Source organism: Acipenser ruthenus, chromosome 21 (genome assembly GCF_902713425.1).
Source record: "Acipenser ruthenus chromosome 21, fAciRut3.2 maternal haplotype, whole genome shotgun sequence".
NCBI lineage: Eukaryota > Metazoa > Chordata > Actinopteri > Acipenseriformes > Acipenseridae > Acipenser > Acipenser ruthenus.
In genome coordinates this window covers 22,702,211-22,726,733 of record NC_081209.1, presented here as the reverse complement: position 1 = coordinate 22,726,733, position 24,523 = coordinate 22,702,211, and the positions used below count along the sequence as shown (strand labels likewise).

General features: G+C 36.8%; 1 protein-coding gene across 4 annotated transcripts in view; it reads left to right on the top strand.

Moving 5' to 3' along the window:
* Positions 1-24,523, top strand: part of LOC117428468 (high affinity cAMP-specific and IBMX-insensitive 3',5'-cyclic phosphodiesterase 8A-like) — a 71,669-nt gene that overhangs the window by 42,760 nt on the left and 4,386 nt on the right. For 3 of the 4 annotated variants that reach the window (XM_058995078.1, XM_058995075.1, XM_058995076.1), the window contains exons 2-19: positions 3,579-3,635; positions 9,583-9,773; positions 10,130-10,186; positions 10,481-10,535; positions 11,244-11,332; positions 11,627-11,705; positions 12,535-12,675; positions 14,460-14,548; positions 14,719-14,770; positions 14,868-14,910; positions 15,270-15,347; positions 15,433-15,503; positions 15,597-15,761; positions 21,100-21,148; positions 21,413-21,548; positions 22,161-22,359; positions 22,870-23,087; positions 23,477-23,609. In XM_058995078.1, coding sequence (XP_058851061.1) covers positions 3,579-3,635; positions 9,583-9,773; positions 10,130-10,186; positions 10,481-10,535; positions 11,244-11,332; positions 11,627-11,705; positions 12,535-12,675; positions 14,460-14,548; positions 14,719-14,770; positions 14,868-14,910; positions 15,270-15,347; positions 15,433-15,503; positions 15,597-15,761; positions 21,100-21,148; positions 21,413-21,548; positions 22,161-22,359; positions 22,870-23,087; positions 23,477-23,609 — 1,902 coding nt within the window. The remainder of the gene's footprint in view (positions 1-3,578; positions 3,636-9,582; positions 9,774-10,129; positions 10,187-10,480; positions 10,536-11,243; positions 11,333-11,626; positions 11,706-12,534; positions 12,676-14,459; positions 14,549-14,718; positions 14,771-14,867; positions 14,911-15,269; positions 15,348-15,432; positions 15,504-15,596; positions 15,762-21,099; positions 21,149-21,412; positions 21,549-22,160; positions 22,360-22,869; positions 23,088-23,476; positions 23,610-24,523) is intronic. The other variant, XM_058995077.1, reaches the window with a different exon arrangement.

Below are 24,523 nucleotides of genomic sequence, written 5' to 3'. Positions count from 1 at the left end.
AGAGGCAGAGTATACATATTACCCAGACACAGGCGTTCACCGTACTATAACTATTATATACAGCTTTATTGTTAATACACAATTTAAAAATCAACCTAGATTTGTTTTCTAATCATTACCAACCTTTACTTAGCCCATTGTCAATTTCATTGAAAAGAGGGGAAAGGTTGATGAAGAGAATACCGTAATGGTAGATGGCTGATTGTGATGTCACCATTTTCAGCATTATTTAAAGCAGGTGACATGAACCGTGCTGATCTGTAGAAAACACGAAAGTGGCATGGTTGATGTCATGAATAGGATTTCTTTTTGATATGTTGTGGAATATAGAAGGTGAAACGTGTGCTGTGATTGGCTGAAAGATCCTCGACAGTTTATAACGAGTTTTATAGTGCAAATGGAAACATGGCATAACTTTTGTCTTACATAAACCACACTTGGGACATTTTTTTTTTGGTGGAAGATATTCAAATTGTCAAAATGTTTGATCTAACGGTTGGATTTTTTATATAAAAATATCCAGGGTAATGGATTTAAAATGTTTATTTATTTATTTATTTATTTATTTTTAACAAAAATTGAATTTGTGCTATATCAAGTGCACTTGATATTAACCTAAAATAATATAAATAAGCATTCTTGATTTCCATTACATGAGAGTAGATGTTAAAACTTCATGCTGATTTGAACTTGGCTCTTGCCAAGTTAAGCACCAACTAAGATGTAGCTTTACAGTACACTAATGTGACCCATCTGCATCTCCATCCATTTGCGTTTCTTTCCATCTGATGATGTAGATATCGTTCTGCCTGGTGTTGATGGCTGAAGTGTAATGCTGGCTCCAGGGATCAGCTTATTTTGCCTCCCCAGCGCATCAGCACACACAACGGCTGCGATGCTGGCTCCGGGGATCAACCACAGTGTGGTCTCCCCAGTGCATCAGCATGACAACCGTCTGGATTGAGCTAAGTAGGTTACATCTCTGGGGTCTTTAAGTGGGCACCTTCCGCCCTCTGTGTTTCCTCGACTAGCCCACGACACCTCAAGAGGGCACGACAGTGATTCTGGCGTCCCAGCATCACCCCCCTCCTCCCCCCACTCAACTCAGCCCAGCTTACTTAACCGTACATCAGCATTGCTTTCTTTCTATTGTGCTTGAGATCCCCAGCCAGAATCTTTCCGTCTCAACCACAGCCAGTTGCTGCTCCTTTCTGCTGCTTCAAATGTTCTTCACTGTGCAACGCAACTCTTGGCCACTGAACCCAACATCTCTGAGAAACTGGGTTGTAGAGTGTGCCACAAATCTTCGACAACCCACCTCCACTGGGTAAACCCAGACTCTCCATTCTCGCTGTTCCGCTTCAGCAGCTAGTTAAGCATACCGAAGTTTCTTCCTCTCATACGCCTCATCCACAGATCCTCCCATGGCACTGTTAACTGTTACCAGATGAACAAGGTGTGCTGATCCAGACCACAAGACAGTGTCTGGTCGAAAGTTAGTGGTGGCAATCTCAGGAGGAAAAATAAGCCGTTGACCAACATCTGCCAGCATTTTCCAGTCTCTAGCAGCTTCCAGTTGTCCTGGGTGATGCTTGGTTTTAACACCTTTTCTTGGTGGTTGCTCTCCTGGACGGAGGAATTGTCTTTTGTGTGTAATGCTTTGATGGAACTGGTGGCAACTTATTGGTCATGTTACATTTGCCTTCTAATGCTAAGGCCAAACATCGCAGCACCTGGTCATGGCGCTAAGTAAACCGTCCTTGGCTAAGACCCACCTTACATCCTGTCAAAATGTGCCTTAATGTTGCAGGTGATGAACACAAAGGACATGAGGGATCCTCACCCACCCAGAGGTTTAGGTTCTGTGGTGATGGGAGAACATCATATGTAGATCTGATGAGGAAACTGATCCTGCTCTGTTCCATTGTTCATAGGTCTTGCCAGCCGATCTTGCGTTGTTCCACACTCTCCCATCTCATCCATTCTCCCTGCTTTAGCTGTATTCTTATCTAGTTTCTAGAGATGAGTCATTAATCACTGTTTAAAAGAGGACACTACTTGTTCTTATATGCCTGAACTTTTTAAAGAAAAATATCTCCAGCAATGTTTGTCTTCCCAATACTACATCTGTTTGCAGTCTATGCAGCTGCATGTTTCTTCTCATCAGATAGCACGGTTTACCCTATTTACACATATTCCATGCTCTCTTACTTTATTTTTTGCAAACCTGCAGTTCATTGATGAGGATGAGGAGTGAATAAGTCAAGGACCTCTTGGTTGTCTGGCTGCTTCACTGAGTTGACCTTTTAATATGCAATACTGACAGTCTGTCCATTGGAATGTGATTACAACAACCGAGAACCGAGTCTTTCTTTGTTTCTTTAATTAACCGTTTAAACGTAAATACTAATTGTAACAGTGACGAGATAGAGGTTTGTGGTATTAGTTTTAATACAAACAATAGTTTTATCAGTTTTCTTTCTGTGTATGAAACTTTCTAGACTGTTTTAAGATACCATTTAACCTGATCATTTATCAACCTCTACTCCACACTGCTGTAGGGTATTTGCTCTGAAGTCACTGATTACAAAAATATTGTACCTAAAAAGCAGCTCTGTATCCTAAACTTACAGTATGAGTAGGGCAATTCACAGATCATTTGAATAACATTTGCTCAGCAGTAATTTAGGCTAACAATTTGTCATTTTAGCCTAGGCTAAGTAACTTAAATAATTAAACTATCAGCCAAGATTATACGCAAACACCTGTGACATCATTGATTCACACACAGAACAATTTAAATAATGAGGGGCACGTAAACATCAATTGCTTTAAACTGACATCCCTGTGAAGTTGTATAGATGTCTTTCATGAAGGAGCTTTTTCAATTGTTAAGCATTTAATCAGAATTACAGTGATCAGAGTTGTACATTTAAGTAATTTGATTGAACGTTTCACTCTGGCACAAGTAATGTATCTGATATGACAGTGCTTGGTATTATTATTATTATTATTATTATTATTATTATTATTATTATTATTATTATTATTATTAATATTAAAAATATTAATAATCTTATTAATTCAACTTTACTATTTGACATTTGATATTTCTATGGCTTTCGTCTTATTCAAATAAACAAATACCATTAGTTAAAGTGTAATGTAATTATTCTTTTGATCAATTTGAGCCCTTATTTGGTTATACAGACATCTGGAGGTATATGACTGAATTGCAAGTGAATCTGTAACATGTACATTGCATTTCTCAAGTAATTGATGTTTTAAGAGGTTGGTAAAATTCTTGCCTTTCTTGAGGTGAAAAACTTTTTTACAGTTACCCAATTCCTTATCAATATTTTTTTTTAACAGATTTTATTTTATGTAACCTTGCTTTTGAAATGTACTATACTTACATCATTTACAAGAAACGTTTGTACTGTATGCTGCAACGATTATAATTAATAGACATTCGGTTTAGTTTCTGGTCTTGGCTTATTTTTTTATTGTTTTGGAAGAGGTTCACTCGCAAAAAGCAAATACAATTCTTAACAGCACTTTTTCATTTGGTTCTGCAGACAGCGTTTACAGAGGTGCAGTTCGGCCCAATGAAGCTCCACGTGGATCAACTTCAGGTATGTGTTTATTCAGTAGGTATTTGGATGGAAATAACAGAGTATAGGCAAATAAACCATTGCAAACAACAACTGCTCTTAATTTTCAAGCAGAGCATCTCCTAGTGGGAAAATCTGCACTCCTTATTTGTAAGTGCTTAGGTTTATAGGCCCTAGCTTTATTATAACATTGTTCAAACAACATTAGGTGCACATTAAGATCATTTTAACCGCCCTCTGATTTTTATTATTATTGTTTCTTTTTTATATATTTAGTGTGTCCAATTATTTTACCCCTGATTTTCTCCCCAATTTGAAATAATTGTGTCCCCTCACCGCAGCGATTCCCCACAGAGCTCAGGAGAACTGAAGGTTCAGTGGGCGCCCGCTGATCCCACGATCAAGCCAGCTTCCTCTTTTACACACAGGAACTCGAGAGCAGGTATCAGCGAGCTACCGGCCTCTGGACGACAAAGGCCAACCGTGCAGGTGTCCACCTGAGCTCACTAGGCGCCTGTCCAGCAGGGTCCGCTGTAGCGCGATGAGGACAAACAGTCCCTGCCGGGTTTGTCTCCCTAACCCACAGGCGCACCAAAGCCAATCTGACGCTCCCTTTGGAATCCCCAGCGAAGACCGTTGACTTTGTCAGTCAGGACACGAACCTGCACTCCCCTGACTATATGACTTGCCAAGTGATAATAGTCTGCTGAATAGAACATGAAGTGCATTGAAAGTAAATAAATAAATAAATAAATGAGCATTTTCAATGTGCAAATTGGGCAACATGTAATTGGCAGATCTCATTGTTGCCATAGCGACAAAATCAAAGGATGGTGGATGGTAAAAAATGTAACCACGTACTTATCTGCTGCATACCATTAGGTACCATATGTATAAAAATCTCATAAATCACGCCTTCCTGACCCTCAACTCCAGTATAATAAACTGTCACATGTGCTTACTGAAGGTTACTATTTTAATAGGGATGTGCAGAGGTCCTTTCGTTCAGGTTTCTGTTTGGCACGTTTTTTTTCATTCACGCTTAATGGAAGTGACTGGAAATTAGCTAGAAGTGTAATCAAGCTGGTCTCTTGTACTATTTCCACTGTCTAGCTGTGTAACACTGCATCAAAAAACCTAGAATGAATAAGAAGACATTTGAGTTAAACCGTTGCAGAATGCACTAACTGGATATAGTGTAACTGCTAGGATTGTTAGTTTCCGTTTAATTTGCCGAACGATACTGCATTTCAAATCTAGATAACCACTCAGATTGAATTGTACATTGCAGTTGCAAAGAAATGTTACAAAAAAAAAAAAAAAAAAGATTCTGTTCACTGGAACAGTTTGCCAGAAGCTACAAAAGCCTCTGCTAGCTTAGTCATGCAACCGTTAAGAATGTCCATGTAATTGGTGTTTTTAATATCTCTTGCATTGGTTTGCGCTTTGTAAATTTCAATTTTATGTGCAAGAATTCCAGTTTCGTCCTCTGGAATCTATTGAAAAGGCTACTTCTAACCATATTGCCCTCCTGGGTGTGTGCACAAATTAAAAACTAAATACAAAAATGTCCTGTCCCTTATAATCAGAGTAATGCATATTACACTCACAGTTTGATCTCCTTCTATACACCTATTAGAATTCACTGAAAATAACAGAAGCTTGTGTTAGTCACTGGTTTAACACTAATGAGCGCTTCCTCGTATGCTAAAAGTGAAAGTTTCTATCAATATGGAACTTATAGATGCACTAATCTACAGAATGGGATTATAGCAGTACTGTAGCTAGAGCAAAAGTGATAATAATAATAAAAAAAAAACATATTTTGTGTCACAACAGCCATAGAATAATTCCTGACTTTTAAAAAGACATGCACACCTAGAACCAGGTGTGACTCTCGCATGATAAAACCTGGTGTGTTTGTTATGCGTGTGTGAGTGCTTTGGAGTCAACACAAAGGTGTGATCTTCATGACAAGCAAGTGGGGTAAGATAGACTAGCATGCATTATAGAATCGTGTTCTTTTAAATTCATATTTTAGATTATCCACTTCACCCCTGTGACACTGATCCAAGACCTTTCATGAGAAAACCATTTTGTAACTTGAATATGCAGGTACAGCAGACTGTAACGATCATCTCCATTTTGGAGGCTTATGAGCATATATAAATCACATTTTAGGAGTTTTAAATATAACTAGACGACCACTTATGTACATAACAGAAGCTAAAGACAAAGATCAAACACCCCATTTAGATACTGGAAACTTAACAAAATCCTGTTGAAATCTGACAGGGCTTGGTTTTTTAGGAAGGTTTGTATGATCACATGTTTCAGCCGGTGCCTGCATTAGTTTAATGAGGTACACTGTACAGTATGTGGTGGACATTTCATGTTAATCAGGAATGAGCCATCAGTGTTTGTTTTGTTTTTTTTTCTACCTGCTGCTTTCAGCTTTCAGAGTTTAGGAAAATGATTTCCTTTTCCTGTTTCTTTACAGTCGATTACGATTGTCTTTCCTTTCTGCGTAAGGTTGGTGGTGTTTTAAGAGTGATTTGATGAAAGGCACATCATAAAATCATGGCAACTGTCAAACTGAATTTCCTTTTACATGCAGTATATACGTAACTCTTTATTTCCATGTATTTGCATAAATCCGGTTCCAGAGTGTCTTCAATATTTAACCCTTTTTTGCATTATAAACATTTTTTCAGAAAGGAAACTATTGCCAGTGTGTTTACTGTCAGTTTGTTTGCATTACCAAAAGGTAGTTTGAGCTTTACAGAGCATAAAAGACAGATCGCCTGCCTATTAAAACCATTTTAAACTGCTTTGAACAGTACATCATTAAGCTGCATTTTTCTCTTCTGATCTTTTCCTAGGAAAAGCTTAATAAAATCAGGTAACTCAAGTTTCTTATTTATTTTTGTATCCAAAGCTAAATTAAACGCTCAATTGCAGAATGTAGTAACACTAAAATAAACTGTTACATGTACAGTAAAATGTTGAAAGCGTTTTACAGCTCCAGAAAACCCCACATTTTTATTCCCAGGATAATCACGCAGAGATGGTTGATCCAGTCCAGGGTGATTCGCTCAAGTTTCTGCTGGCTTTTATTACCAAGCCCAGCTGTATTTCATTCTGTCCTTTTAAACACAGGGCAGTGCAGGGTGTATTCTTCCAGACAGAGTCTTCCTTGCTACTTCAGACAGGTTGGCTAAATTGCTGATCTTGCATTCACATGATCACAAACCCCTGTGATGTCTGAGATTAAATAACACAACAATCCAGAGACTTGTTTATTGGTATGCAAAAGTACCTGATAATCAATATTTTACTGTTTTTCTTACACAAGAATTATACAAATTCACAAACAGTTTTCTCCATCTTGTCAGAATGCTTTACTTTGCATGTTTGTGTCAGTAGCTGAACAGTGATGGCGTACCTGAGAGGATTCCACATGGAAGAGCTTTGTTTTTTTGTTTTTTTATAAATTTAGTTGTCATCAATGATTTTACCCCAGTTTTCTCCCCAATTTGGAATCGCCAATTGTATTTTATTAATCCCGGTTCACCGCTACAACCCCCTGGCGACTCGGGAAATGGCAGCTGACACACGCGTCCTCCGAAATGTGTCCCTGCCTAGCCATCTTTTTTTGCACTGCAGATCCACAGTGAACCCAGACCTATAGTGCCGGAGGACAACACAGATCTGAATGAACCGTGGATTGCCCTGCAGACCTAAGCCCTCCCTACCCCAGGTGCTCGGCCAATTGTGCGCCACCCACTGGGAATTCCCAGTCACGGTCGGCAATGACATAGTCTGGATTTGAACATGTGATCTCCAGGCTATAGGGCGCATCCTGCACTCCACATGGAGCGCCTTTACTGGATGCGCCACTCGGGAGCCCCTCCGAAGAGCTTTGTTTGTGTAAGTGTCCACAGTTGTAGTCGATGCACTGTTTGCTGTCGTCTTCATCATCATTTTTAGTCTTCTTAAAGGGGTATTTCATAATAGAGGAAGCTCCTAATGCTCTTTTAATTTCACCTAAGCGTATTACTCTTGGTGGGTGCAGCTTTAGTTGCATTGCCCCTTCCTTCTGGAGATCTCTGCCCAGCTGCATTTGAAATTCTGCTTCAGTTTCCCAGTTTAAAACTTCTCTCAAAACACACCTCTTTTTGGTTGTCTTCTCTTCTTAGGCATCCTAGTTTTTAAAATATGAACTGAGATTTTGTATCTTGATTTTATGCTTACACTGTTTACCAATGTATTTGGAAAATTCTGTCATTTGTATTTGGGACACTGGTGGGAAAAGTGCTATATTTAAATTAAAGTTATTATTATTATTATTATCAAGAGGAATTGGACAGTTGTGCAGGAGATGTGAGTCATGTGACTTAGCTTGTCTATTATGTCCTTTCTGGCTTGACTACATTACTGATAAATGTCGTCATATCTGGTATTTTGGCCTGTTTTTTTTGTTTTGTTTTGGTTTTTTTTTGGTTTGGTAATTATTTAATTTTTCTGTGTTTAGTTGTAGAAAATACCAAAATTCGATTTTTTTACAAGGCCGAAAATGCAGCTTAATAGTTTCTTTCTCATAATGCCATATAAGCAGGTTGGTTTTACTAAAACTAAAAAAACCAACAACAACAAAAAAAAACTACTGTAGCTTGCAAGTAAATAAGTCCCTCCGTATCTTGTTTCACGCCTAAAATGTATGAATGATACACTGATTCCGATGTGGTAAACATATTGAAATAGTGTCTTATTTCTAGGAAAAGCAACACAAGCTCCATTTGTTCAATGCTTTGCCATTTTATAAATGTACATTCTGAATTGTATGTAATTCTTTTGACCAGTCAAGCTCTAGGAACAAAGAAAGTATTGCTGATGTCAATTAGGAATTAATAAAATATCTGTTGCACTTAGAACATAGCAGCTAAGAATCCAGAAATAATGACATTATGTGTGATTCTAAATGCTGATCTGACAGAAACGTTTCACGTTAACTTCATGGAGATGCCACATGTCTAAGCAGTGTATCACTTTAAAACTAGTTATAACAATCACTAACCCAGTAAGTCAATTTTCAAAGGTCTTTGGACTTGAATGCAATTTTTTTTTAAAGAAAAAGAAATGTTTTTGTTACTTATGTGTAACATTCCCAATTTTTCCCCTCTCAAAAATATTTAAAATCTGCCCTATTATGTAAAAAAAAAATGTCATTATCCGATGCTTTTGATTGGTTACCAGCACACTGTTTATAGCAGAATTACTCAATAAACTGTACTCTATATTGAAATTTTGCTATATTTATTTACAGCATTAGAATTTGTATTATTTTTTTCAGTTTACATTAACATATTATAAATGAATGTTAAACTTTTCTTGGTACCATTTTTAAACAATATTGATTAAATGTTTGTGTCTGTCTGTGGCAGGGCGGAAGTCCTGCGTGTTTGTGTGTGTGTGTGCGTGTGTGTGTGTGTGCGGTTTTGGTCTCAGAGCTTATTCTGAATTTATTACATCATTACAATCTTTCTTTTTAAGCATCATGAGGAGCTTGTCATTTGCACAGGGACGTGCCTTACCAGACGTTCATAGAGACCTATTTTAGAAAGAGTTCTGGCCTCTGATTTGGTCTGGCTAAAAAAGGCGATGTATTCATAGCCACTTTCATAGGACAGAAACCTGGAATGCTTTATTCTTACCATTTGTAGTGATTATATATATATATATATATATATATATATATATATATATATATATATATATATATATTTATGACGTGTTACTGAGGTACCTTGTTTGAAAAGGTGTTTTTTTTTTTTTTTTGTCAATTGATGGAATGTTTGACAGTTCACAGAAATAAGGCCCCTGAACATCGTGTGGCTTTGCCGTATTTTCTAATACACTGAAGATTCTGACACTAATCACATTTTTTAATTTTAATGTCTACCAACAGGTACTTTTAGTATTTGCCAAAGAAGATAGCCAGAGCAATGGATTTTGCTGGGCATGTGAGAAAGCTGGCTTCAGGTGTAACACTGCCAAGACACCCGAATCTGCACTGGAGAGTTTTCTAGAGAAGCACCATGACATCATCATCATTGATCATAGACACTCCAGAAGCTTCGATGCGGAAGCACTGTGTCGGTAAGTTCTGTTACTGGTGCACAACATGCTTTTGTCACAGAGCAAGTTTAAAAAGGTCTAGCATCTCACGACATGTCCTTCATAGAGATTTCAGGATCAAACTTAGGAGCATTGTATGTGATTTATTTTAAATGAGTGTCATTAAAAGCAAGCTCAGTTGTGTTAAAGAATAGACCATGATTTATATTTCAAATGGGACTAATAGTCATGATTGATATTGATTAACTTAAAATGGTCCTGGCAACTGCCATGTGTTTGTTATGCTTTGTAGTGGATGTCTGCTACTCACATACTAAACCCTTTTGTGTTTTTATTGTGATTCAAAAGCTAACATGTGTTCTGCTGTTTCCGTTCAGGTCAATTAGAGCAGCAACATCTTCAGAAAATACAGTCATTGTTGCAGTAGTTAGAAGGTATGTATTATTTAGTAGTAGTATTTATTGAAGGTATAATGGAATGTTGCACACACATTCAAGGATTTTTTTTTTTTTTTAATAAAAAAATGACTATTTATTGCAAGTATAATGGAATGTTGCACACAAATTCAAGGATTTTTTTTTTTTTTTTTTTTATAAAAAAAATGACATTCAAAATTATATATACTAGCAATTGTTGTTCAAATTTGAAATTTTTATTTTGTAATGCCTGCAAAATTTGAGGTCATATTCCCGTCGCCTTTTAATTAATTTTAAATGTTCTTTTTAAAGGCAGGATCGAGAAGATGCCTCTGTTATGCCACTGGTTAACGCTGGATTCAATAGGGTACGTGATACAATGTAAAGAGGGATCTTAAGTCAGGTTTCTGCACCTGATAGTCATATGCACAAAGAGCAGAAGTGATGTTTAGCTGCAGCCCATGGCAGACATGTGAATGTTACAGTATGAAATTGGACTCCGTTGCACTTCAGGGTTTCCGTTACGAACGCAGAGAATCCAACATTGAACATAAAGCAGCACACATTATGGAACGTTATTTTCCTGCATCAAGGTTTATAGATAGGGGAGGGTTATGTGAGCTGCATTATGGATTGACTGCTAGCATGTGAAACTCTCACACTCAAAATGCAACTGCATAAATATTTACAGGACAGTATGGTCCAAAACTGCAGCCAACGAAAGAACGGCTTTGAAATACAGTAAAACCTATCCACACCAGACCCTACACAAACTGGCACTGTAGAATAAAGCATCGTTTTTGGGTCCTGACCAAATCCCTACTGAAATGAATGGTGTGATGCCCTCTACAATCCGGAGCATGGAATATCTGACCACTATACACAAACACAGATATGCTTTTGAGGCCATTGATATCAGTTCAGCAAATTGAGGAGACAGCAAGCTTTGCAGTACACTGTCCTTTTAACAGACTACCCTTTGAATAGTGTAGAATCAAATGCATGCGCTAATATAATAGAACTCATTTGTAATTAAGTTTCCTGTTTTTTTTGTTGGTTTTTTTACATTCAACAGAGATACATAGAAAATACCAATATTATGACCTGTTACAATGAACTTCTTCAGTTGGAGCATGGGGAAGTCAGGGCACAGTTCAAACTAAGGTATTCCTATTCTCTCTCTCTCTCTCTCTCTCTCTCTCTCTCTCTCTCTCTCTCTCTCTCTCTCTCTCTCTCTCTCTCTCTCTCTCTCTCTCTCTCTCTCTCTCTCTCTCTCTCTCTCTCTCTATATATATATATATATATATATATATATATATATATATATATATATATATGTAAAATGTGTTGCACATAAGCACATTTCATAGTAGGCAAATTTGATGTTACGGGGACTAACTCCCATTTATCCAGCTTGATGTACTAGAATTGTTTTGTTTGTGTTTTTTTTCCCTAAAGGGCATGCAATGCTATCTTCACAGCACTAGAGCAAAGTCAGGAAGCCATTGAAATCACAAGTGAAGATCACGTGATCCAGGTTTGTTTTCACCAGTTTTTGATATTATGTAAAGACTTCATGATTACACCAAAAGGCTCATTGTTTGCAAAGGGTTTCGAATGAAATGGCTCTGTATAGTACGCTTCAGGGGACGCTAAACATGATCCAGTTTCTTACTTTGCTGCAGTGTACCATCATGTGTAATCAAAGAAACATGAGACAACGCTGTTCCAAGCACTCCCTTATGTCTGTGCATGTTAAAAGTGAGGGTTGTGACTTTTCAAAGTTAGCTACAAGTCCTGGGACCGATACAATCAGTGTTCTATGTATTTGGCTGAAAAATGTATTTTTAAAAGGAGCTGGGTGGTACAGCACAGTAATTTACTAGACTCTCATTCCTTACCTCTGAATCTGGTGAATGGTGGCTGGAGGTCTCAGTCCAGTTGCCATGGCAATCTCAGGCTAAAGTTCAGGATTGTTTGACAGGGTGTGTTCAGGTCAGGATTGTGGTCCATTCATTGAGCTATTGGGGAAAGTTGTCATGGCTGACTAAAAGCAATGACATTGTAGCAATTACCATACATTTATCAAGGAGCTTTATTTTCACTTTTCTGCCAGTTTAATGGAAAGCTATGTATTACTGTGTCCTTACTGATGAAATGTCATTCTTGAGTTCAACAATGTGTCAGTAGTACCCACATATTTACTTAGGAAAACAGGGAAATTAATAATTTTTACCCGTTTTTACTTTTTTCTTTAGATTTGAATGCATGTGTACGGCATTACATTTTGTTTCTAAAGTCTGTGGTGTCTTTTTAAAAAAAAAATCTTAAATGGATTCTTGTTGTTTTTCATTTAATTTCTTCAGTATGTAAACCCTGCCTATGAATCCATTATGGGATACCAGCAAGGGGAACTTCTAGGGAAAGACATTACAGAAGTGCCTAAAAGTGAGAACAACAAAGCTGACCTCCTTGACACCATTAATTCTTGTATAAAGATAGGAAAGGTGAGTAGTTGATGGTTCTTATAACACAGACCTCTAGGACATAGTGAAAGAAGTGCACTTTATCAACTGATCTGTTAACTAATGTTTTAGAAAATCATTTCAAAGAGAGTGAAATAATACAAAAATACAGAGGTTCAAGGGACACTTTCTGGAATATTTAATTTCTTATCTGTTTAATATACCTGTGTGCTTTTTATAATTCTCTTTTGCTGTTCCTGCTTAGATCATTATCCACCATGCTTACCTAAATACCCTGTCATTTCTGCCTCCAATGCAACTGGGAGTTGGTAAATGGAATTAAATGATGTTGGTACAAACACAATCAGTCACAGAGACGACAGAAATTCCAACTGCACACCCTAGTGGTGATCTTACAAACAGCTTCAGAAATGCAGCTTTTAAGAGTCTTTACACACAGTATGAGAAGTGACATTTTGTGCTGTAGTAGTAGTAGTAGTAAGCATTATCGTATGATAATAATCTTAGAAGAAACAACAGTTAATATTCATATACAAAACACTTTATAGGATATTAAATGAGAACGAAATTAAACATTATGAAAATGTAGACAATATAAAAGTATCCAAAAAAAAAAGAAACAAAAAAAAAACAGTTGAAATATATAATCAAAATGGTATAAAATGTAGTTAAAATAAACTGAAATGGGGAATCCCTTTTTGTTACTACACTGCTGCTCTTGTTTGTGAGCGTTTAGCCTCCCCCTTTCAACTCAAGAGCTTTATTTGACTGATGATGATTCATAAAGGTCTTTTGAGGGTATACTTCATGACTGACTAAATTAATTTAATTTTAATTAATTTACCTTTTGAAGTCTGTAAAACTGAAAGCTTTGTTCACTGTAGCTGAAGCAGCAAGTGAAGGATGCCACATTGCACAATAACCTTTTTGTGCTGGACTCTAATTGCCGCATGCCCAGTGTTACAATTTGTATAACCATAATTTTCACTGAGAGGTAATTCCGTAGTATTTGTGTATACAGCTATATACAAACCTATCCCCTTTAGATGTTTTAAAGATACATTTGATAGTTTAAAAAAAGGAAAGTCCATTAACAAACCTGATCTTTGGAGCTATCTGGCTAGTGGGATGCCTGCATTTTGATTAGGTTTAATAAAGACTTGTTCCTTTTAAGGATACTGTACAGTTCAGTACCGACACAGAGTGTATTCAGTTCAGAGAATAGTAAGGTGACTTTTTAGAAAAACCAAACAGCGAGTCCAACAGTGGGTAGTTGCTTTCGAACTAGGTATACTGTGAAGAGTGTTAAAGAAATTAATGATTTCTGTTACTTTATCACCCTTTGATTATTTGAAGTGTATGTATATCGGCACATACATGTATCATAGTTTGTGTTTACCTAGAATATTTTTCTTTAAAAAAAAAAGTAGAGGCAACAAAAATAGATGGTGACTGTAGCTTTGTAAGACCTGGTTCTGGAACAAATTTGGCAGTCCGCAAGCGCACCAGGGTCATTTCGTTAGAATGAATTGTATTTTCTCTAAACTTTATTCACAGTACAACAATTACAAAAAGGTAAACAAGAGGGGTCCACCAGCAGATTATTTATAAGAGTTTTTCAAAGGAGGCCTTCGTCAGGAGGTAACATCCCTGTGAAAATACCGCTTCCTTTGTTGACAATGCAAACCCTCCTTGGGTAGTCCTGTTAAGCAATTAATGCAGTCAGTGCATAGGCAAGGGTTAATCACTCTCATAATACCAGAAACCCCGTCTTTTGATGTTTTAATAACTCCCTTTGTTTTTAGGAGTGGCAAGGGATTTATTATGCCAAAAAGAAAAATGGAGATAGCATACAACAAAATGTGAAGATTACACCTGTTATTGGACAGGGAGGGTAAGTGTTAAATATTTTACATGTAACAGCATTTACTATATGTGCCCAAAGTAAAGTGCACTACCTGTTTGTAGTTAGTAATTTAATATTGAATTCAGGCTTTTGAATTGCAAGCATGTTTAAACAAACACAATGTAGTGATCAATACATCTTTTCACATTCTTTTGCAGAAAAATTAGACACTATGTGTCTATTAAAAGGCCATTACATGACAACAATAAGGTAAAGCTGCATATTCGTGTGTGTTTTTACATTCATTAAAAGTTTGGTAGTTTATATAAGGCTTCTTGTGAACCACGGCTTCTTTTTCTCTTCACAGGCTGACAAATCAAGTGAGCGTGTCCAGGCTGAATCTCAGACAGGTACAGAATAATGCATCTAACATGGGAATGAACTGATCGCTTGAACCTTAACTGTGTGATTGATCTTAACACTGTCTGTGAATTGGGTTTCCTTGATAGCTGTTGCATCTTTTGATAAATGTCCACCACCACCCCCATAGAAAAATATGCCTTGATTTTTATTTAAGTGGTTTATTCAGGTTGTAGGGTTTGTATTGAGTGATAAGCAAAGGGAATGTCATTTCTTATTGTGCTGTTGATTCAAAAACCATTGTTTGTACCTGAATAGAAAGTGTAGAAACCATGCCTTATCCATGTGTCCTGTTTCAAAGCCTGCCACAAACTGTACTGTAACACTAATAGGTTTCCCTTCATTACAGATATCCAGTCTTGCAAGCACAAAGAAAGACGGAAAGGCTCGTTAGATGTTAAGTCAACCACTTCACGGGGGAGTGATGGTAAGCTGAAGCTACAGGATGAGCTTGTGTCATCATCAATATTAGATAGGTATTTGATATCTCTTTTTTTGTTTGTGCCTTGCAGGCAGTTCACAGCGAAGGCACTCATCTATGGCCAGGATCCATTCCATGACCATTGAAGCGCCCATCACTAAGGTAGAGTCTTCAGTACATTTCCAACAGCACGTGAGCCTTTCAGAGCCCTCGTGATCACCCTCTAACCCATTTAACCATTCTCTATTGACTTAGGTAATAAATATCATCAATGCTGCACAAGAAAGTAGCCCAATGCCTGTAGCTGAAGCCTTAGACCGAGTGCTGGAGATCCTGCGGACCACAGAGCTCTACTCCCCACAGTTTGGGGCTAAAGATGAAGATCCACATACAAGCAACCTTGTTGGCGGTCTTATGACAGTAAGTTGAATTTTAAGATTCAAAATGTTTGGATGTGTGCATTAGGGCTGTCAGTTAAGCCTCAAAATAGCACTCGATTAATTGGGCACACAACGTATAATCGTTCGAGTAAATATCGATGATTGTACCGCCCACATACATTTCCGCTCCATTCCTCTCCCCGCGGCGTTATTATTTTAATTGCATTGCAGTGAAGTAAAAGCTTGAGCACAACAATTGAATACAAGGGGTAATTACACCTGGGTAGCTTCAGGAGAAAAAAAAAACCATAACATTCACAACTATCCTAAAGCAAGTTTAACATACTACAGGGGTGTTACTAAAATATTTATTCCAAACAGATTACAGTACTTTAGAATGTAATCTATATAAACTAGACAATAGTTTATGAAAAAGTCTTTTTCTATTCAGTGACAGCTGCAGCATCACACATTGCATCTTGTTAATACTGTACCAGCTAACTTCACTATCTGTGAAACACACAATGCAGAAATAATAATAATAATAATAATAATAATAATAATAATAATAATACATTGATTTACTTACCACAACCTGCATACCTGCTATAGGTCAAGCTGATCATTACTCCAAAATTGCATTTAACATCACTGATCGTTTATTTATTATTTTTTTTAATGTTATTGAATATTGTTAAAAATTAATTATATAACAGTTCATTTTTAAACTCCAAAGAAGCACAAACTCTATACAGTCAGTTTTCTTCAGTGTGCGCAATTTATTTACAGGCTGTTTGCCAGGAATACAAGCTTGTCGTCCTGCTCTGGATCCAAGCGGCGCACTTTTTTTTTTTTTTTTTATATCGAACAACCACACAGGGGCGTACTTAGAGAGCATTTTCAAAACAGATTCGCTGGGAGGATGGGACCAGCAAATCAGATGCTAGTTAACACGAGCAGGAAAAGAAGAGCACGTCCACTACTTGTCTGGCACGTCCACTACTTGTCTGGCAGAAATACTGTAAATACCAAGGCAGGGCGTTCGGTGCATTTTTGTTGATAAACTTAACGTTATTAACTATGCATGTTACAAAAATGTAATTATTGAATCGATTCTCCAGTATTTATATTGATGTATGTAATGAGAAATCGATCGAAAAATTGATTTTCGATTTAATAGTAGCAGTGTGCATTCTGCTTAGCTGTTCAACAGTTATATTTACAATATATAGTATATACCAGATATGCTTGAAATTTGGCTGAAAGCACTGGGGTTTTCCCCCTAGTATCAGAGAGGCCACTTGTTGCTATTGCAGCAATAATCTTAAATTTATTGTATATGATAAACTCATTTACATTGACTTCCCTGAGATGATTATCTTTGTCCTTTGTTACTTCCTTGTGCCATCTTTCCCTAGCCATCATGCTGGGATTTATTGTAGTACTTTGACCATGTGTTCTCCAGGCAGCCGTCTCAGAATATTCAGTATCTGCCCTTGTCCATAACACACAGAATATTAACCAGTCGCTGCTAAACTGCAAATTTCAACTGAAAGACGCACGTGGGAGTAAAAGTCTGTGAATCTGTATAGTTTTACAAGGAAAGTCAAATGTTCTCTAAACCAGCAGTAAGAACTTTTTAAACACAAATTGTGTCTGTGCTTTTCAGTTTTAATCGCTCATTTTGTTGAATAGTCTGTTAATCATTATATGGGCACTCTTAACTTTCAAAAATGTCTTTTTACAAGACCGTCGGGCTCAGATGTAAACACGGTCATTGCGTACGGAATATGAAAATGCATTTTCTTGTGTTTGTTCAAAAACATCCCCTGGTTTCTATGTGTGAATAAAGAATTATCCTAATTTGGCTATAGGGGTTAGCATGTCATGTGTGTTAGATTCCCATCTCTTTTTACTCAGGCACTGTAAGAGACAACCCTGCTTGCACAGCACAGTTCAAAAGAGGGGACTTGTGGCTTCACAACAATGTCCTATTCGTATATTTCCGGCATTGGACCTCAGTAGACAGCCGTGAAAAGTGTTTTGCAGTGCTGTTGCTGCATTGTATGACAGACCTACCTTGGTGCAGTAAACAAACATTTTCACACAAAATCTTTACAAAAAAAGAGAAATGGCAACATCGAAGGCACAAGGACCTATTTTCTGATACATACAGTACTGTGCAAAAGTTTTAGGCAGGTGTGAAAAAATGCTGTAAAGTAAGAATGCTTTCAAAAATAGACATGTTAATAGTTTATATTTATCAATTAACAAAATGCAAAGTGAGTGAACAGAAGAAAAATCTACACCACCCTTTGCCTTCAAAACAGCATCAATTCTTCTAGGTACACTTGCACAAAGTCAGGGATTTTGTAGGCATATAGTCAGGTGTATGATTAAACAATTATACCAAACAGGTGCTAATGATCATCAATTCAATATGTAGGTTGAAACACAATCATTAACTGAAACTGAAACTTTTGCACAGTACTGTATATATTTGTATTTCCATTTTGAGAGTTTTTGTGGACCAGATGCCCGCTGTTAGGATTAGGTTGCCATGGTTGCCACATTGAATGGCTTTGAAGACATAGTAAATATCTCCATCTCACACCACATGATCATGTCCTTGGCACGAAACATTTTAAATGCGTTTTTTTTTTGTTATTTGTTTTTAGTTTGCATGTTTTGTTTGGTTTTTTGGTTGCTTTTTGGTACCATTTGTATATATGGCCATAATTTCTTTATTTATTAACCAATTTGTTAAAACAAAAAATTCCATGTTCCCTACATGTCGAAGTTTCATTGTACACTGTCAGATTTGAGCTGGCCATGCTAAAATACATTTTATAAACAACAAATAATGTGTTTGTCTAAAAAGCATCTCTTTTTCTGTGTTTTTTGTTATCTGTACTAAACAGGGCATGGGTGTCCACAGAATTAACTCTTGGGGGGGGGGGGGGGGGCAAGGTGTTTAAAAGTAGTTGGGTAACGTGGTTTTGGATTGCATAATAATTCTTCTAAGCCTCATTTACTCTAACAACGCAGACTTAAGCTAAAATCCGATTAAAAAACAATACTGTAAATGTGCCTCCATTAGGGATTTTTCTGTAAATTCAGATTCCAGGGGGTGGTCAAGTGCCCTCCTTGCGCCTATCTCCGGACGCCCATGAAACAGGGTGTCTCAGATTATTTAACTTTTTTTATGAAAGCCTAGTGTGTGCACATTGATTTCATGTATGACATGTGCCTGTAACCTTTATAATTAGAGTTATTGACACAGGTCTAAGAAAAGTTTAAAAAAAAAAACAGGCAGAAATAGCTTGGACCCAAAAGGGTTTGAAAGGGGAATTTTCTTTTCCCGGTAAATGAAATCTACACCCAGCAGTGTTGCCTCAGAACGATAGCTCGCAAAGTTAAACAGAAGTGTCTGTCTGGCAGTAGAACGAGTCATACTTACTGTATGCGAGGTGCACAAACAAAACCCAGGAGAAATCCTTTCAGTCTAATTGAATTGTTCTTAGAAGCAGGATTACAATACAGTCAGAACAACAGCTACATCAAATGGCAGCTTACCAGGAACAGTGCCTTGATCATACTGGAGTGTTCACGTCTGGAAAGTATTGATGAAATGCATGTTGATGTAGCCTTTTATGTTGTGGAAACAATGGATAAATTATTGTAATTTATTATCCAATATATTTTACTACAGTAGATCTGGAAAGAAGAAAATAAATCTTTCAAATTAGAAGGGTCCCTTTCAATCCTAGATGCCTCTTTTATATTGGAAAGATGTAAAAACACACTTATACAAATATGCACTTCCCAAGTACGATCAACAATGTAAATGATTGTAAAGCTGTTCTTTTATGGATTAACCTGCAGTATGTGTTTTGATCGCTTATTGGGTTTGAAATCACTTGTGGTTTGAACGGAAGTGGTTTGTTAATTGAGTGTGTGTAATAAACTAAAAAACAATAGTTATGGTTTAAGCTTGAAGCCACAAAAAAGTCAGGAAATTCCTTACAAAAAAATGACAATTAAATTAACTTCAACTTGAAACCACAAAAATGCCATACCACCCATAACTCGGCTGCATCCAGGTTAGACTTTTAGCAGAGATACTGAGATGTGATGGGCATGGTAGCATTCAGTGATAAGGGAAGCCGTCTTTCTGAGCAGACCTGATGGAAAACCACTAACTCTCAAACACTCAAAATGTACATACGACAGAAAAACTGACATTAAAAATAAAAAGAACTTAAACTACAAATCCTATCAAATTCTAACCACCACAGGAAATTGTCAGCAGAGACCAGAGCACCTTAGCTGTGGCGTAGTATTTTTTTTCTCCACGTCTGCTGAAAAAGTGATATCATTCGTATTGCACACAGGAATTTTAACGTTTTGACTCCTTTTATACTAATAATCCCATTGAAAGTTTAGAGATTTATAGAGACAGAGTGTTTGTTCCAAAGGACACCACGCTACCCTTACCATTGCCGAGATATTAATGGTTGAAAATCATTAATGGAAACAAAGTTGAAACCAGAACTATAGCGGCATCTGCGTATTGGGGTCAGTCAATTACAGAGAATTAATTTATCACCCCAGTGATCTATGGATGAAGTATTTCTGTAAGGTTTACTTTATCTAGAAAAGAAAAAGTAACAAAGGTTTGTTCTCTAATTTATTAAGAAATTAAAAATAATAATAATAAAAATTAAACCATCACAGAAAATATCAATGAGATACAAAGTTTGTTTGGGTGGCTCATGTTTCATTTATGTATTAATGTATTAATGTAGCTATTAGCAAAAGGAGATAATACTTTTTCTTCCTTTCTCACTATACAAGTAAACAGGGCTTTTCGTAATATACACACCGGAAACGTTACTAATGTTCCACTCAGCCAGCTTAAAACTACTGTAACATGGCCTGCTTTAACACTGTAGGTGTGCATGATACAGATATACTGATGTTTAATGTACAATGTTGCTATGGGAACATTTTAAATGCATGCATCCTATAAAGACGCTTGGTTGGCCGTTGCTTCTGTATCCAAGACTGCATAAATTACTATAGGAAACGAGTGATGACCGTGGTCCATTCTGGAAAACATATATTCCTGCAAATTTCCACCCCCAATTTTCCAGAAGATGCAGTAAACTTGTTAAACTATCATGTATACTTGAAGTAATTGTGTTTAATTTTAGTTTAATCACTGGTTTAATTCTCTGCTCATTTTGTACATTTCAGTATATTATCAATACATTGGTTTGGACACGCATGCCTTACAACGTGTGTTTTTGTAGGAATTCTTGTAAGGATATTTTTACTGAAAATGTAATGACAATTTTTTTTTGTTTTTTGTGCAGGATGGTTTGCGGAGGTTATCAGGGAATGAATACCTCTTAGCTACAAAACGTAAGTATAAACTGGCTGTACAAATGTTTCAAGTGTGCAGATTTACTATTAAGTCAAGCAATTTGAGTGCTATGAAAACATTTTACATCTACGAAACAGTTATACAACCATTGTTTTTATTTTTGCCACTAGTTTCTTTTCTAAATTAAAATCTGTGGGAGGCAGAAATACCACAGAAATTGATATGTATGGTCAAATCAAAATTTCAAGTAAAATTGACAAAACGTACGAAGAAAAAGAGATAAACTATGTTCCTTTCTCCAGATCCCCATCATATCCCCAGTCATCTGATCACTCCACTGTCTCTCAATGACATCCCACCCCGCGTAGCCCAGACCATGGAAAATGAAGACTCCTGGGACTTTGATATTTGTAAGCTGGAGGGTGCAACAATCAAAAGGTTAGTGTTTTAGCTGTGTGCTTTTACAATTGGAAAATGCTTTTTTTACCGACCACAAGTCCTGAATTTGTCGAATATTCACATGGTTGCTTTAAATACCAACATTACAATCCAGGTGCCTTTTACTGCCCTGTATTGGCTTCAGAATTAAAAAAAGGTTTCAAAGTCAATATGCAGATGTTTCAAGGATAACGCTATAGATGAAACGTTCCTGCTGCATCCTGGTACCGGCATCATGTGTTGTAGTTCAAACTCACGCAATCAGACCATGTGACCAATAGCACCAGGATGCAGCACTTTATTTATAGAGTTGTATTTTAAATATTTGCATATCCAAAAACAATAAAAGCAAGTATGACTTCCATGTTACACCGTACTGAGTTGATAAGGACAAAGGTTAAGTTTGATTAAATACTCTTCCAGTTTTGAGTAACTGTCTTCACAAACACAATTTACCTATTTAGTGTGAGTCAAAGACGCCTTGAAGTCCGACATGAAAACATAATAAAGCAATCCTTACTTTGCTGAAGTGTAAATGAAGTAGGGTAGGGAGTAGTGTTTCTTTATTTATTTAAATTCTGTAATACATTACCTTTTTATTGTTTCATTTAGGCCTTTGGTTTATCTTGGTCTCAAAGTATTTTCTCGCTTTGGAGTCTGTGAATTCTTAAACTGCTCTGAAGTAACTTTAAGGTCTTGGCTACAAGTGATCGAAGCAAATTATCATCAAACAAACTCCTATCACAACTCCACGCACTCAGCCGATGTACTGCATGCAACAGCCTATTTCCTTGGCAAAGAAAGGGTAAAGGTAAGAATAAAGAAATATATGTTTTGCACACTAAAGAACATTTGAGACCCATTATGAACATTCAAATAAACCAAATACTGCACAAGACGTACTTTATCGTGTGGATTTCGCTTTTCCCATTTCCAAAAGTGTGTGTGTGTGTGTGTGTGTATATACGTATATATATATAATAATATGTGTGTGTGTTTTTTGTCAGAAAGGCCTGGATTAAATATCACTTTCCTTACAAGTCTGTGGGGTCACATGAAAGACATCTGACAGGAACAGACACAGCTAAGAAATACTTTCAGACATTGACTGCGCTGCCCCTAGTGAGGGCTGCACAGATTTCCTCTATCATTATTTATTTATTAACTTGTGTTTAAATACCAACAGAAACGTGTATGCTGTATGTTGGCCACCTGCAGATGGTTGTTGCTGTTGCGACTCTGTAACTCTGTTGTCTGCTTTTGTTCCAGTTGGCTTATAATAGATCTTTAACAACCCTATCCAAACTTTTTTATTCTGCAGCAAAGTCTTGACCAGATTGATGAAGTAGCCGCCCTCATCGCTGCCACTGTCCATGACGTGGACCACCCCGGAAGGACAAACTCCTTCCTGTGCAATGCAGGAAGTGAGCTGGCGATTCTCTATAATGATACAGCTGTGTTAGAGAGCCACCATGCAGCGCTGGCTTTCCAACTCACCACACGAGACGAAAAGTGTAATATATTTAAAAACATGGAGAGGCAAGTTCCCAATTCTGAATATCCCCCCACTTCCTGGTATACTGGAGTAAAATACTATATATATGCATGTGTGTGTGTTTGCTTTATATGATACAGTATATGCAGAATCTATAGAATATCAGCACAATACAAAGTCACTTGACCATAAGAGTTTGCATTCATATCAGTGGATTTAAAAAAAAAAAAACAGTGCATCCTTTTTTTTAATGATCATGTGAAAATCTCTAATATGCGTTTAATGTTTAATCTTGTACCGGTATCTTTAACATGGAAGGACTCCCTTTGACCACAGAATGCACACAATGGAGCTTTTCTTACCTGCTGAAACACCCCCATTAAAAGAGGTGAACAGTGACATCATTCTTTATTTTTTTTATATATATATATAGAAATGAATATCGAACACTCCGGCAAGCCATCATCGACATGGTTCTGGCAACTGAAATGACAAAGCACTTTGAGCACGTCAACAAATTTGTGAACAGCATTAACAAGCCTTTGGCAGCACTGGAAGAAAATGGGGTAAGCAAGGTCAAGTGAAACACAGAATACTGGAAGTTCTGTATAGCCCTTCAGCCTGTCCTTAAAACAAATGCAATTTAAGACTTGATCATAAGCACCACAAAACGCGGTATCTGTATCTAAATCCAACATGTGTAATGTTTTGAAACGCCCCATTTAAAAACACAGCAGCATTTAATATTCCACTGTTCAATTGGGCTCTTCTGATCTTTCCAAAAACTGACAATACAAATGGAGAAGTTTAAGTTTATAAATAGGATGTATTTTACTCCACTTGACTTACAAGTCCTTTTACTAACTAGTGGGTCTTATTATCTTATCAGTGTGGCAGCAGTGTGGAGTAGTGGTTAGGGCTCTGGACTCTTGACCGGAGGGTCGTGGGTTCAATCCCCGGTGGGGACACTGCTGCTGTACCCTTGAGCAAGGTACTTTACCTAGATTGCTCCAGTAAAAACCCAACTGTATAAATGGGTAATTGTATGTAAAAATAATGTGATATCTTGTAACCATTGTAAGTCGCCCTGGATAAGGGCGTCTGCTAAGAAATAAATAATAATAATAATAATAATAATATCAGTGTTGTAAAGGTAAATCGACCCAGTTAATTAAATATAATCTGGCTGGTGAATTTGATGTAATAATAAAAAAAAAAAAAAGTTTAAATTCATCACTTAGCTGATTTTGTTTCTATACTCTAAAATAAAAGGATCCTATGGTGTTTCATTTTAATTTAGTTCTATAATAATAATAATAACTTTAATATATTTATTTTGTATAGCTCCTTTCATTAAAAGAAATCCTGATGCATTCTAGTAACAACGTGCCAGAGTTAGATACTGTATATGTGTTAGGATCCCAAATACAAATACGACCCCTTGGGCTTGAAGTTCATTGTGGATAATTATAATAGACCA